The following is a 15583-nucleotide window of genomic DNA, read 5'->3' as shown; positions in this document are numbered from 1 at the left end:
AAAGGTTCTGAATGAATGACTTTATTCAAGTAGACTTTATTCTCCAAATCTCGTATTAAAAATGACGAGAAACAAGTCGTAAAATTGCGACTTAAATTTGTGACTATACGGATTTATGATACGACTATTCTCAGATTTGTACTATGACAATGTCGTAAAGTTAAATCGTAATTTTAAGACTTTGTTCTTATAAAGTTACAACTTTAATCTGAGATTTGAAAAATGAAGTCGTAAATTTACTTGAATAAAGTCATTAATTGGTAAAGCCGTCAATTTATGACAACAGTCATAGTATTATGACTTTATTTAAAAAAAATGTACGACTTTAGTCTAAAAATCTTTGATAAAAGTTGTAAATCTACAAGAAAGTAGTAAATAAGAATTAAATTCCTGTAAATTTACAACTTTTGAAGTTGTAAATTTACAAGAACAGATTTGTAAAATTGACAACTTCATAAAGTTGTGCATTTGTGAGAACAGAGTCGTAAAATTTACAACTTTGTGAAGTTAAATCGTAATTTTCACAACCTTGTTCTTGTAAATGTATTACTTTGTTCGTACAGTCGTAAATTTTCGAGAACAGAGTCATAAAATTACGACTTTTTTCTTGGAAATGAAAAACTTTAACCTGAGGTATTGGGAATAAAGTTGTACATTTACTTGAAGTCAGATATTTATGACGTTTATGATGATTCTCGTAATATTACAACATAAAATATAAAATGAATGTGAACAAATTCATCAGTCCCTTGTGAAATCAGTAATATATAATTTAATCATTAAAATATATTCCAAAATCAACCATTATTTCAGATGTTTTACACTTTAATTTGCTAAAAATCACATTTTATTTGTATTATTATTATTAATTTATATTCATTATTTTTATTTATTAATTTGTTTTATCTATAAAAGTCTAAAATAATGCAATATAAATAAAGCTATAATTAAAATCAGATAATAAGTGACCCTTTGTCCCTCAAGTCAAAACAATGCAATCCTAATAGCAACATGAACTGAATCATCATGATTCATGTGTATACAGACTACGGGTGTCTGTGAAAGTGCCGGTATTGGTGTTTATTCTCATTTAGCCTTGCCGGAAGTCCACTTTTTTTTAACATACATTATATTTGCAGCCTTTTATATTCAACTCTTCAGCATAAACTATTGAAAAGATGCAATACTAATACTCTCCACTTGAACCCATATACAGTAATACATCATAAAAAGCACTGATTCAGCCTTGAAGGAGTTTTTCTTTTCAGCGCCTCTGTGTGACGCATCCAAACAGTCAATGCTATCCTCACGCCTTTTTTCACTTTCACTAGACACTACAATAAACTTACATTTTGTTGTTCTTATCTTTTATGAGAACAGGTTTCATTTGCCGCTGTTCTACCAGCTGGTCCTATGTCCCCATCGCAAGCAGCAAGATGCTAATTACTTGCAAGAACAACCACATATGAGACATGTCTGCCGAGGAGAAAGGTATGAGTATGCAAATGGAATGCCAAGAATTTCATAATTAAAGATGGCTCGTCTGTGTCACATGTGAAAGCCTCTTTAGACCGCCATAATTAAGGTTGATGGACCATTCAGCATTCCCAGCACATCCTTCCTGCCAGCCAATGACAATAACATGCGCCGTGTTCCTTTGCATAATAATCACCACCTGATCATTTGTTGCAAGGGGGATGGACTTGAAATATGTATATATGAGAAAAATATAAGTGTTAAGGCAGAGTTTGGAACATAAGGTATTCTAGTCATAATAACAACAATTAACAAATTGAAAACTAAAAGATTATTAAGACACATTCCCATCCCATCTGCAACATGTTGGGCACCGGTGAAAAGCTGAAATATTACTGCTCAACGTCAAATTTATTCTGTGCATTCTGTACAAGTGTTTTCCCAAAGGACCGAATGGAAGCATAGTTATTCAAACTTTATCAGGAGGGAAAAACAGGTGCACGGCTGTGTTAGCAAGCCGGTGTAATATATAGTACATATTAGCAAAAGTATACATGTAAATTAATGCCTATAATAACTATCCATCCATCCATTTCATCCATCCTCATTTGGGTCAACACAGTTGACTTTGGGCAAAAAGTAATACAAATGTACTGTTAATACTGTTAATAACAATGCTGGATTTGAGGACGACTCACTCTGTATACATTAAAACATTATAATTAACTAGAAATGTGCAATTTTAGGATCAATTTCGTGTGAATGCTGGCAATGGTGTACTCGGCGTATCCCGCCTCAAGCCTGATATGCTGTCAGCGGACTGAAATGCTGTAGCGAACATGCCAAAACCTAACCCTGATGAACTGACAGCAGACTGAATTGCTATAGTTTGCATGCTAACTGTTAGCATGTTAACACTTAGCATAATAGCGTTAAGTGTCAATTTAAGATAATACCTGAAAAAAACGTCTAAAATACTAACATGCTAACGTTAGCATATCAGCGAGGCTAACATGCAAACTGTTAGCATGATAACACCTAAACCACTATGTAAGTTTATACTTCTGAAAATAGCAAAAAAAAATTATTCATTCATTTTCTACCGCTTATTCTCACGAGGGTCGTGGGGGTGCTGGAGCCTATCCCAGCTGTCTTCGGGCAAGAGGCGGGGTACACCCTGGACTGGTGGCCAGCCAATCACAGGGCACATATAGACAAACAACCATTCACACTCACATTCATACCTATGGACAATTTGGAGTCGCCAATTAACCTAGCATGTTTTTGGAATGTGGGAGGAAACCGGAGTACCCGGAGAAAACCCACGCATGCACGGGGAGAACATGCAAACTCCACACAGAGATGGCCTCCTGCAAGGTCTCCTGCAAAAAAAATTGATATGCTAATTTTAGAATGCTAGTAATGCCAACATGCTTACTGTTAACATGCTAACACATAACATGAAAACATTGTCTATATAAGATTGTAACTTATATAGCATTCCCACAATAACTGATATCTCATCTTGTGGTGTCAAATGCTTTAAATTTTTTGATTAATCACAGAGTTGCTGTGGCTGAATTTTGATTTGATAAATTTCAATAATCAATATTAATTAAGTCTGTTGCTGGCCATTTAACTGTGTCGCTCAGTTTTTCCAAGGTAGATTTACTCATGCCCTAATGCATGTCTATTCTCATAATCCCGACTTAAATACTCAAAATTATTTTCCCAATTCATAGTTGTATTGTGATCCAAAATGGCCCCTAGGTGCTATTGTAAGCAAATATTGACATGATGGTGGTTGGAATAAATAAATTCATCAAGTTCTGAGGTTAAGCAGGTTTCCAGGACCCTGTGATGTCCTCCAAGGAAGGCGGCCACGCTCTTTTCATGGACTGTCTGTGGCTGTCACTATGTGGCTCATGCTTGTTCTGGCCTAGTGTCAGGGGCGGCTCAGACAGCAGGTCATCCTCTCCCAGCGAGGAGTTGTGCTCAAAGTTGATAAAGTTTGGGATGTTGAAGTGAGACAAGAACGTGCAGTCTCTGTCTGCTGTCCTCTCATCTACTAGACCGACATCTTCATCTTCCTGATCCATCACGGCATGAGGGGTGATACATCCCGCCTTTTGTTCCCCAGTCGGCTTCTCATCTGGCTTTTGCCTTCTCTTACCATCCTCATCCTCGCTGATGTAGAAATTGAAATATGGGCAGGACTCTGGCAGGAATGGACGAGAAAAGGCTTTGTCGCTATCATCTATTGGACCGGTGATGTCCACATGACCACTTCGTGGACCATGGATGTTCTCAAAGTCAGGATTTCTGGCAAGAAAACAAGGAAAGCTGAAGTAGTACACGGTTTTAAGGTTTATGGTTAAGTGGTTCAAGAATTGGCAGGATTCAATATTAAATTTTATATGTTTGTAGTTATGGCATAGAAAACTTGTTTACAAACATCTAACTGTGGGTTTTTACATTATTAGTGCCATGTAGACATTAATATATCACCCACTTAGTCACCTTTGTGTTTGTATGACACAAACAATGAACATACAAAGAGTATATACATACGAAAAACGATAAATAAAAGGCAAATAAAGTAGCAAAATACAAATAAGGGAAAAAATAAAATAATAAAAAAACATTAAAAAAAACTCAACTGGGGGTTTCCATTAAGTTCAAAACACCAACTGTGTCTGATAGTTCCACAGCTTCTTTTTTTGTCCATAAATTTAAGCGATAAGAAGAAATAGCAGTTTCTTATGAAAGGTGTGGAAGGATGGAGTAATTAAAAAAAAAAATCGACATTTATGAATAAAAAATTTACCCATAATAATCACATTCAATACATCTTCATGTTTTTTCCTTTTTCTTAAAGTACCAAAAAGAATCTATTTAACTGAGAGTTAAGTGTTCAGTCGCCTCAATGTCCCCGCTCTCCCAGTCTTTACACCACTCAACAATGACATAATATTTGCAGAAAATGATTAATAAATGTTAATTTTAAAAAATGATATTGGATAATTCCCACCTGAATTCACACCTAATGATTTCTCACGAAGTGTGCCGCGGTACAGTGGTTGAAAAGAATGTGTAGAGGACAGGAAGTGATGTCGGAAGTTCAGAGTTGAGTTTTAGCTTCTCATAGGTTATGACACCAACAATAGCCTGTGTTATTATTATGATTATTATGTCATTATTAGAGATCATTTAAACTAAACACGTCTGGCCCTTGTCTCACCTAACACCGACACCTAGTGGCCAATGTAGAACACTAATTAAAATGCGTCACAGTGTTACAGGCATTGCTTTGGACAGCTATGTTAGCGTGAGCTGGCATGACCTTTGAACCAGGAAAGGGGTCAGTGTGAAATGCCTCGGCGCGGGATTTCCTTCTCTGCTGAAGTCAGGTCGCCCTTACTACGGTTCGAAGCTGAATAACACTGACAAGTGAACAACCGTTCCAACTGTATGTTCAACTTTTAGAGTCCATACGGTATGATTTAGCATTTTTTCGTACTTTTTTTTTTATATTTCAGCTTAAAATTTGGTTTATTTCATTTTTAGTTATGTTTTCATTTTAACATAGCACATGAACAAAACTACTAAATCCAAGTATTATTTTTAACTGTTTTAAAACCTGTATGTATAATTCAGAAACCCATGTACGAATTTAGCTAACCACAAATTTAAATGTTGGGAAATAGTCGTAACGTTTGCAAATGGTTGATATGGTTGGAAATTGAATTTTTACTCACTCTTGGTGCGGCGCTCCTGTCTTTGTGAGTAGTGTGAGAACAAAAAACATAAAAATAACAAACACTGCAAGTCCAACCCAGAATCCGATTACTATGGAGTCTGCAATGAAAGAAAAAACGCATAAAATATCAACAAGTCTATCTCTGCCTTGTAGTCGCGTGCGTAAAGATGATGTGTTCGTTATCTGAAGCAAACGTTTATTAATATTATGTGCGTTTTCGGAAGAAAACATGAGTGAATTTATTGCAGAAACCTCACATCTGTGTGCTTTGAGTCCCTCAAAAGAGACGGGTTCCTCGTCGTAATATTCATATTGCCACACGTAGTCGCTGCGCCGCGCACTGCTTTGGCTCCGGTTGTGCGAACTCATGTCATCCAGCCTGGAGACAGCCGACAAGATGTCATTAATAACAAATGAAACCGACACGGAACGAAACCAGAAAAAGAACAGACTCAAATGGAGGACATAAAGCTTACCCTTCTCTTGTGGGATTCTCCCCGTGCTGATGATATTTGACATTTATATGTGAAAATCATTCAAAACAGGAGGTCCGTAGATGAAAATGAATCACGTCGTGCAAATCCGATATTGGTCCTGCTCAGGTGAGATGCGTGGAAGCAGATGCATGTCGGTGTGCATCGTGGTGCCATCACAGTGGCGTGCTCTACCACGCTGAATGTGGGCGTGTAAAAGACAATTACCTTCGTATGCTATAATGCTGTTTAACGTATCAGAGCATATCATAGCAGTCCCCAGATATGTGAGCAACATTGTTTTCAATATCAGTGAAGTAACAGCTGGTAGTTTGCAGTAAAAAGAAGATATATATTTAACATTTTCACATAGAGTCATCCCACATTTGTTGTGTTCATTCATTCATTTTCTACCGCTTTTTCCTCACGAGGGTCGCAGGGGGTGCTGGAGCCTATCCCAGCTGTCTTCGGGCGAGAGGCGGGGTACACCCTGGACTGGTCGCCAGCCAATCACAGGGCACATATAGACAAACAACCATTCACACTCACATTCATACCTATGGACAATTTGGAGTGGCCAATTAACCTAGCATGTTTTTTGGAATGTGGGAGGAAACCGGAGTACCCGGTGAGAAAACCCACGCATGCATGGGGAGAACATGCAAACTCCACACGGAGATGGCGGAGGGTGGAATTGAACCCTGGCTGTCTCCTAGCTGTGAGGTCTGCGCGCTAACCAGTAGACCGCCGTGCCGCATTTGTTGTGTTTAATTGGTTAATTTTTTGCAAAGTATAGAAATCAATATTAAATAGAAAATGTTCATAGTTGGAGCATAGAGAACCTGCTTTTTTCTAAATACTAGTTATTAGAGTCATATAGACATGAAATAGCACCCCTATAGTCACCTTTGCCTATAATTCTATTATTCTGCATCACTGCATGGACACAAGAGTCTAATTAGCCTCCAATTTGACTGTATTCTAAATTTAAAAAAGGGTTTAAAACAGAGTGGGAAGAAGGTAAAAACTTACCACTTTCACACTGACTGGGAGGACAACTCTGTTATTTGGCATCACTGCGAGGACACAAGTCTAATTAGTTAGCCTCCAAATTGACTGTATTCTAAACTTTAAAAAGGGTTCAAAATGGAGTAGGAAGATGGACAAAGACAGTAAAAACCTTGCACCACTTTCACACTGACTGGGAGGAGAACTGTTTTTCAATCTTACTGTATCATGTTGGACATCTTAGAGCTGTAATCTAATGCCATGTCTCATGATGGACCATTACTGACACCCAGTGGCCACAATATTACATACATCTTTGTCTGTCAATATTTTCTGACTAATACCACTAGACAGCAATCATAATTTTTTTTTCATAATTCCTTTTTTTTTTTGATATTATTCGTTTTGTAAAGAAACCCATTTAATATGCATGTCCAAATCTCTCCAACCAAAATGCAACCCATCCTTTTTGAGACTTTTTTTTCCTCAAGGGTAAAAAAAACAACAACCCACACATACTTAATGGTTTGATTACAGTAATTATGCTAGTTACTCTACTAGCTTTTGTGTAAAATTGATAAATTGCAATGCATTTTAAAGGGCAATGGCGAAATGGAGTGCACAGATATTTCCAATGCTTTAAATAAATATATATATATATATACAACATAATATTTAATACACCTTCATTATATCGCTGTTTTTCACAAATTAATAAAGTAATAAAAGATTGCTATTTGGTGGTAGACTATGGTCTATGATTAGTCAAAATATATTGACATACAAATGATATGTAGTGTGTGGACTTTGCATGTTCTCCCCGTGCATGCGTGGGTTTTCTCCGGGTACTCCGGTTTCCTCCCACATTCCAAAAACATGCTAGGTTAATTGGCGACTCCAAATTGTCCATAGGTATGAATGTGAGTGTGAATGGTTGTTTGTCTATATGTGCCCTGTGATTGGCTGGCGACCAGTCCAGGGTGTACCCCGCCTCTCGCCTGAAGACAGCTGGGATAGGCTCCAGCACCTCCGCGACCCTCGTGAGGATAAGCGGTAGAAAATGAATGAATGATATGTATAGTATTCTTGTCACTTACCTTCACCACCTTAACACCGCATGGATTCATCAAGTCAGCCATAGCATGTCCGACACAATAGAGTGAAAAAAGGTCTCCTTCCATTCCTTGTGGAAGTGGTAAAGTTTTAGCCTCTTTTACTTTTTTCCCCTTAAAAATGGTCAATGAAAAAGAGTTTGGGGTTTTAAATTTGGGTCAGTCTGATAACTTATTAATATTATTAATCTCCTCAATGTCACATTTTGATGGGCTGGTTGAGTTTTTATGACAGAATGGTATGAAAATAATACACATGACACTTTGTTAGTGCGACAAGGACACATTCTCTCACCGCTTGGTCAGTATTTCCTACCTTGCACACATTTTTCTTGGATTCCTTCCTATGCAGTTGGTTTCCAAGGTAACACTCTGAACTTCAGTGTGGTGCAGCCCGACCCGAGCATGAGTCTTTTAGAGGCAGTCATCATCTCTCCGGTGGATGCATCAAATAAGAGCAGGGAACAAAAACTCTTTGGATGGCAGCAGGATATCGGTGGTATCATCTCCCTCCAGTTTGAGGAGGCCATTTTGTGTTTGGAAAGATCGCAGAGGCACATTTGTTAACTTGAATCTTCTCTGAGGAACGTGGCTCGTCATTGGCTGAACAAGCGCCCATTTGTGTGTTGTAAACAACATGATATTTCTTTTTCATTTCTGCATCTGCTCATGTTTACATACGACCCCCGCAGCCACCCTCCACGCCCTCAAAGCCGACACATGTCAACATGTCATTACGCCCCCCCACCCCATTCCTTCTTCCATCATCCCCACAGCAGGGAGTGACAAGAGGACATGTGTGTCTTAACACCCAAATGGCTCTCTGTGTGTCTGTCTATGTATCCATAAATGTATCCATCCATCCAGTGCTCGTAAGGAAAAGAAATGGATGACATGTACTGAATATTAGGAACATCAAGCTTCGGTTGCTTCTTTTTATTCCCATTTAAATCACAAAATAATCATGACTCTGACTCATTCATTGCCAAGCCACAAGGGGACACAGCATTTTTAAGATGTTGGCCTTCGAATTTAACCTTCACAAGCGGCTCTACAAAACAGTATTGGGCCACATTGAAAAGCAATAAAAAAGTCCCAATTTTTTCTACAGTATTTGTGAATAAAGTCATAATGTTAGACAAGAAAGTCATAATGCGAAGACAAAAAGGTGGTCGTGTTATACAGTATCTCACAATTTCAGAATTTCAGAGTTTTAATCTTATAATTGTGACTTTATCTCATATTTATCATGACTTTTTTATCTCAATTATGACTTACCTATTTCAGAATTATTCATATTATGTGAGTGTGAATGGTTGTTTGTCTATATGTGCCCTGTGATTGGCTGGCCACCAGTCCAGGCTGTACCCCGCCTCTTGTTTGAAGACAGCTGGGATAGGCTCCAGCATACCCCTTGCCACCCTCATGAGGATAAGCGGCATAGAAAATTAATGAATGGATGTCATAATATACTATGAGTAAATATCGTATTTTATGTGAAGAGTTGTAATGTTATGCGAATAAAGTTGCAAAAACATTTACAAGGAAAATGTTGAAACTTTTTTTTACAAGTATAACAATTTGATAAGGAGAGACGGAACGTTGTGAGAAAAATTTGTACTGTTAGAATAATAAGATTTCAGATGTAAAGTTGCATAAATATCATATTACAAAATACAAGAAATACTTAATTCTGCGCAAATAAAGTTGCAGTACAAGAAAATAACAAGTACTAGTATATGTTTGGACATTTATTTGTTGTATTGCAAGGCAAAAAGTGGTACTCGTAAAATTATGAGAGAAAAAAAGCCGTCATATTATTAGAATAAAGTTGCAGTCATAAAATCACAAAAAAATGTTGAAATGTTTCAAGAAAAATGTATCAAAAATTTGTAATTCTGTGCAAATAAAGTCATGACTACAAAAAAATTTTGTGTTTTTTTTCTTACATGAAAAGGTCATCCTGCTCCTAGTCAATTCAATTCAATTCAATGAACAAAATGGTCATACTTGGAAATGAGTGGTCCTGTTATGGGAATAATGTTAAAATAAAGGAGATTGTAATATTATAAACAAAAGCTGCTGAAATGATGATTATTTCACTGGACAAATAATGCAAGACATGAATTGTGGACTTCTTTTTTCTTGTCTATAGCTGCTGCAAGTTGGAAGAGTCACCTTTAAACCCACACAGTCCTCACCACAGGACCTCTAGCAAATGTGGCAGCCATTAACTCTGAATGAGGTGAGACACACACACACACACACACACACACACACACACTTATCTAGCTATCAATCAACTCCTATCCCAGCATGTAGCTTTGCACTGCCCCCTACTGATGCAGTGGAAGAAAACACTGCCATTCAACTCCAAATGGGACTTAATTAAATCAGTAGATTACACTTTGTTTTTATTTGTTCAACAGCTTTGCATCAATCCAAAAAGTCATTACAGACTAATGAGGTGTGTGTGTGTGTGGTGTGGGTACATTTGGGAAAATGTTATATAAACACTCAACTTTTAATTAGAAATCAACAAGGATTTGGTTTTTAACATTGTAAAAGTAAATTAAATATATATATCTGTGTTCTTATATGATTATATGTGTCAAATATAGTAATTCTTCAAAGTACACGCCAGATTGTCTCTATGAGATGAGCACAGACACCACCTCCGTGCGCTAGCCAAGGTTCTATTGTACAAGGAAACATTTTCTTGTCAATAAAAAATGTAATAATTCGAGGAAATTTGTCGTAATAATAGAATAACATTGGTGCGGTGTTAATAAAGTTAAATAAAGTTTTTTCAATAACTCGCGAGCCACTCACGGGTTAAAAAATTATATATAAAACAAAACGCCATTCTTGCAACATGCATTGCTCACGGTGCCCGCAAGGCATGTTGGGTAGTCTGGCTGCAACAACAATATGAACTACGAACAATAAACCTTTAAATATCAAGGTTATGTTCAATTTTTTTGACCACCGAATCAACATTTTGCAATGTAGCAAAAATGCAACACGGCAAAATGCTACCCAACATGCCTTGCGGTGGGAATATGACTTTTTTTTGACACGGTTATTGCGTATATATATTTGTATGCCTACATGGTTATACTGTAGAAGTCATCATTCAGATAAGTAATGGTTTATTACATTATACATACGCATTTTGATGATTGTGTTATTGTAGTGTTTTATTGTTTGAAACAGAATATCAGCAAAGGATATATTATTTGTACACATGTATCATTGGGAATGTTAAAGTTCTACTTTAAAATGTCCTGTAAAGTTGATAGTCACAGGTTGACTCTGGAACGGATTCTTTTTTAATTCCACTATTTCCAAAGGAAAAATAAGTTCAAATCAGAGAAAGTGTAATCCAGCTACATTGTGTATCTATAGATTATAGATCTATCCAGCTCTAGGCCATATATCCATCATGAAATAATATTTATGACCTATTAAGGAACCCCCTCCTTCTTTGCTGCAACTTCATGCGGCTCTAATTAATGAGTTGTTTTTGTTGCATTGGTGCTTGTGTACGCAAAGGCTGACGCGTGTCGCCCCCCTTCCATCACCCGCACAGCTGGGGGGTCTGTCAAGTGGGAAGCGTGTGTCTTCACACCTTCCACCCAAATGGTTAGCAGATAGTCATCATGCAGCTTTTAATGGAAGGGAAATTGCGCAATTGTAACGCGCAAAAAATGCACTCGTAGCCCGAATACTCGTTTCGTTTTGATTCAGAAATGATGGCTTGAACAACTAAAAACAACCCCACATCCCCAAAATGTAGAAAGTTCGGTCCATATGGTGTGAGGTTTGCACAAGTGTGACTTCACACCTCCGCACTGTGGCGCATGGAGAAGCGTCAAAAGCCCAATTTGGCGCTCTCGGCCCTGCCCTGTACCCTGATAAATAGAAGGATCCGACATCGGACATCACATTGCAACAGAACCTCTGGAAAAGACGTCTGTACTTACCGCAGCCATGGACATTGGTGGATTTAATCTTTTGGCTCCTCGCAACAACAACGCGAACCAACAGGCTCACTTGTGGAGACCTTGGACAGGAACCGAAACGAGAACTACCACACTCACGGTAAATTTCACTTTCGTTTCACTTGTAACTTCATCCTCAACTGTAACACGCTGGATGTTTGTCTAATTCATTTACATGTTTAACTTTTAGGCTCCTGCTTCACCCAAACCAGCCATGTTCGTTCACCCGGTCAAGTAAGTTTATTTACTTCTGCTATATTTGACCGTAAAGTATTCTATTAATTATAATGCATGTTCTCTTTTTTTGTATTAAATATTATTTTTCTTTACTTTCTAAAGGTTGTACTGGCCCAAAACCAAATGCTTCGACTACCTGTACCGAGAAGCAGAGATGCTCCTCCGGAACTACCCGGTCCAAGCGACCATCTGCCCCTTTGACGACTCCTCCAGCAGTGAGGAAGACAGCGAGGAAGAGGAGGATGACTATGATGATGATTATGAGGAGGAGATGGAGATGGAGAAGCAACAGAACTGAAATATTTCCACAAACCTGCATAATGCCTTAATATATTTTTATATTTATTGCTGTAAATAACTGTAAATAGTTCCTATGTCGTTTTTTTTAAACCCAACAAAAAGTCTATCATGCATTTAAGTTATTTTTTCGACGTTTCTACCTCTTTCGTATTTTGGGCGACTTTGCAATAAAATACGTTCAATTAATCTGTTTTTTCTCTCGACTTTTTTGTATTACAAGCTGTGTATGCATGAAAAAATGTAATTAAAGGTACAGTCTGCAGTCCATTGCTTTCTACTGAAGCAGCTATTTTCCCACCAAATAAGTGCCAGGTCGTAAACGCACCATTTCCTTCCTGAGCCATGTCGCCTGAGGTGTGCCAAAGTGCGTGACAAACAGGAGAAGGCTTCAAGATGGGGCTAAAGTGCGTCACACTGAGAGCTGTTTCTATTATTTGTTTCATGAAACACAAAATTCCCTTTCTGTAAACGTTACATGTTATTTTTAAAATGCACAATAAGTACAAATAAGCATATCCAGTAGGACCATTTTCAACATTTGTGCATTTAACTCCACTGTACATCGTGCTATTATATCAGGTGTTAGCATTGATAGCATGCTAACATTAGTATAGTAGCATTTTTAGCCGTTGTCATGGATAGACACTTAAATGAACACTTAGCCCTATCATGCTAGGTTCTAGCATGCTAATATTAGCATAGTAGCATTATATCAATTTTCATAGGTAGACACTATTATGGTTGCATGGTTAGCTTGGTACATTGCCATGTTAGTCATGAATATAAACTTAAGCGGACATTTACCGCTATCATGCTAGGTGTTAGCATGCTAATGTTGCCATGTTAGTCATGAATATAAACTTAAGCAGACATTTGCCACTATCATGCTCGGTGTTGGCATGCTAGCATTACATTGTATAGTAGCATTTTTAGCCGTTGTCATGGGTAGACACTTAAATGAACACTTAGCACTTTTTTGCTAGGTTGTAGCATGATAATATTAGCATGGTAGCATTTCAAACCATTTTCACAAGTAGACACTATTATATTACATGCTAACTTTGCCATGTTAGTCATTAATATAAATTTAAACAGGAATTTACCGCTATCATGCCAGGTGTTTTCATTCTAACATTAGCATGTTGGCATGCTAACATAATTATAGTAACATTTCTAGCATTTAGCATTTTCAGAGGTAAACACTCATGCAGACATTTAGCACTATTATGCTAGGTGTTAGTATGTTAACATTTTAACACTCTTTAAGCAATTAAATGTCGATAAAATGAATGTAGAACTAATATTTATGGTGTAAATCATAATATATATTGCGATGATTTTCTTCCCTGTAGAGTTGGAAAGGGCATTTTAGGGCATTTTGTCATCATGGCAAAGTTCTATACTAAAGGCACAGTTATCAACATGAGAGGTGTTCTGGCTGGTCCAACAATATTATAGCCAAGTAATGTAGAGAGTTGCCATGGTAACTTCACAGACAGGATTCTTAGCATTAAAATGCGCTTCAAAACAGATGTGTGTACAGATGTTTCAGATATTAGCTGCCATAAAGCTTATAGTACACACACTTATAGTAACAGTTAAAAATTCAATAGTATATAATAATATATTATTCTCATGACCTGAACTCTCCAGGCATCCAGAGCTGTGCCGTGGGAATTCCCAGGATCCACGGTACGTGTTTCAGAGGGTGCCAACTCTACACACCTTTGTTGAGAGACTCTGTGGCCCCTGAATGCACCGTTGCCACTGAACTCATGACCCTACTAGTGTAAGGACTAAATTATTACCACAAAAAAAAAGTGTCTTATAGACACTAACTAACAAACAAGTGTCTTATAGACACTTTGATGAATATATTTCAAGTGTGTGAATTTATACTGGATATTTTTAATTAAACTTGCATTAATTTATTAGCAAACTGAGCAATCTAGTATTTAGAAATAAATGCAACGCTTTCATTCCCTGCACCAAACAGAATGTTTGAATGCAGTTTAATGATGCTCTGATAACCTCTTCAACTCAAGTCTGCTCTGCCTGGAACTTTCCCAGGACCGGGTGTCAGACTTGATGCTATCAGCGGTGTCACCTACTTGGGTGTGAAATGTGCCCACCTCTGCAGTTAAATATAAAACCAAGACCCGATGCCCTGCCTGATGAACTTTCAGCCCTTTTAATGCACTTGCATGTTTTGAGACGTAATACGGTAGTCAATTCAGTGTTGGAACATGACTCAGAAACACAGGGAATTAAAGACATGGTTTAATTAATAACAGGACACGTTTCTTTGCTATTGTATAATGTTATTACAAAGAATGTAATACGCCGGTATGTCATGTGACTTGATTGAACACATTACCTGTGCAGAAATAAGCTACTAAAGTGACTTTTCCGTCATTAAAGCTGTTATATGTCACCAGCTCACATACTCACACTATAATCCACGCATTCAATGACAGCACAGCTAAACTTTGTCAAATTGCTATCATGACAACAGACGTAACTAACGTTGGCTGTGGCTTATACACACAAAGAAGTAACGTTTTGGTGTATAGCAAAGGTTTGTACTGTCAGTCTCAGATCTTAAATCTCAAGTAAAAGCGTGCAAGTCCAAGTCAAATCAAGTCACAACAAGGCAAGTCACATCAAGTCCCAAGTTATAAGCTTGAAAGACTCAAGTCTACGGGTCAATTGAAGTCCAAGTCGGATTGAGAGTCTTGTATGATTTTGTCAAGTCAAGTCAAAAGTCATCAAAATTGTTGTTCCAGTCTGACTCTCAAACCTATCCAGCTTTTTGTTTTTATTTTTTGATAATTTTGAATTTTTTTGGGGTTTCGAATACGTCAAGCCAGAAAACAAATGAGCTGCAGGCCCAAAAACCACTTGCTGGAATTTGGACACTGCTAGTTATTAACTGTAAACTGTGAAACCATCAGTTTCAGTAACTTTGGGTTTGGTTTGGATGTGTTTCCATGTAAAAAAACAACAACACCAAAATACCATAATGTAAACAAACTAGGTTTTAATGGCAGCATTTAATCAGCAATTGTAGTTTAATTCAAAAGATTGGTCTCCTTAGCGTGACATTGACACAATGGGTGAACTCAGAGCACAGTTTTAACCCTTGCGGCACATGCTGGCCTTTCTCAGGGGTGGGTGTGAATTAGTAAGGTGTCAGGGAGGCACACCTTTAAG

At 37.6% G+C, this 15583-nt stretch overlaps 2 protein-coding genes across 4 annotated transcripts; one reads left to right on the top strand and one right to left on the bottom strand.

Annotated features, from left to right (window-relative positions):
* Positions 1 to 1831: 1831 nt before the first annotated feature.
* Positions 1832 to 6072, bottom strand: LOC131107496 (melanocortin-2 receptor accessory protein 2-like). Of its 2 annotated transcripts, XM_058057595.1 has the most exons (4): positions 5713 to 6072; positions 5494 to 5615; positions 5235 to 5334; positions 1832 to 3798 (listed from the first exon to the last, which is right to left on the bottom strand). In XM_058057595.1, exons 2-4 carry the CDS (start codon positions 5603 to 5605, stop codon positions 3312 to 3314), a joined length of 699 nt encoding a protein of 232 aa, XP_057913578.1. In that variant the 5' UTR covers positions 5606 to 5615; positions 5713 to 6072; the 3' UTR covers positions 1832 to 3311. The 2 variants fall into 2 exon arrangements, with proteins under 2 accessions (XP_057913578.1, XP_057913577.1); XM_058057594.1 differs by having other exon boundaries at positions 5494 to 6072.
* Positions 4837 to 12494, top strand: LOC131107497 (protein ripply2-like). Of its 2 annotated transcripts, none has more exons than XM_058057597.1 (5): positions 4837 to 4972; positions 9985 to 10074; positions 11821 to 11933; positions 12024 to 12067; positions 12173 to 12494. In XM_058057597.1, exons 3-5 carry the CDS (start codon positions 11823 to 11825, stop codon positions 12366 to 12368), a joined length of 351 nt encoding a protein of 116 aa, XP_057913580.1. In that variant the 5' UTR covers positions 4837 to 4972; positions 9985 to 10074; positions 11821 to 11822; the 3' UTR covers positions 12369 to 12494. The 2 variants fall into 2 exon arrangements, with proteins under 2 accessions (XP_057913580.1, XP_057913579.1); XM_058057596.1 differs by having other exon boundaries at positions 11758 to 11933.
* Positions 12495 to 15583: the final 3089 nt, after the last annotated feature.

Source organism: Doryrhamphus excisus, chromosome 19, assembly GCF_030265055.1.
Source record: "Doryrhamphus excisus isolate RoL2022-K1 chromosome 19, RoL_Dexc_1.0, whole genome shotgun sequence".
Lineage (NCBI taxonomy): Eukaryota > Metazoa > Chordata > Actinopteri > Syngnathiformes > Syngnathidae > Doryrhamphus > Doryrhamphus excisus.
This window is presented reverse-complemented; position numbering and strand designations above follow the sequence as displayed.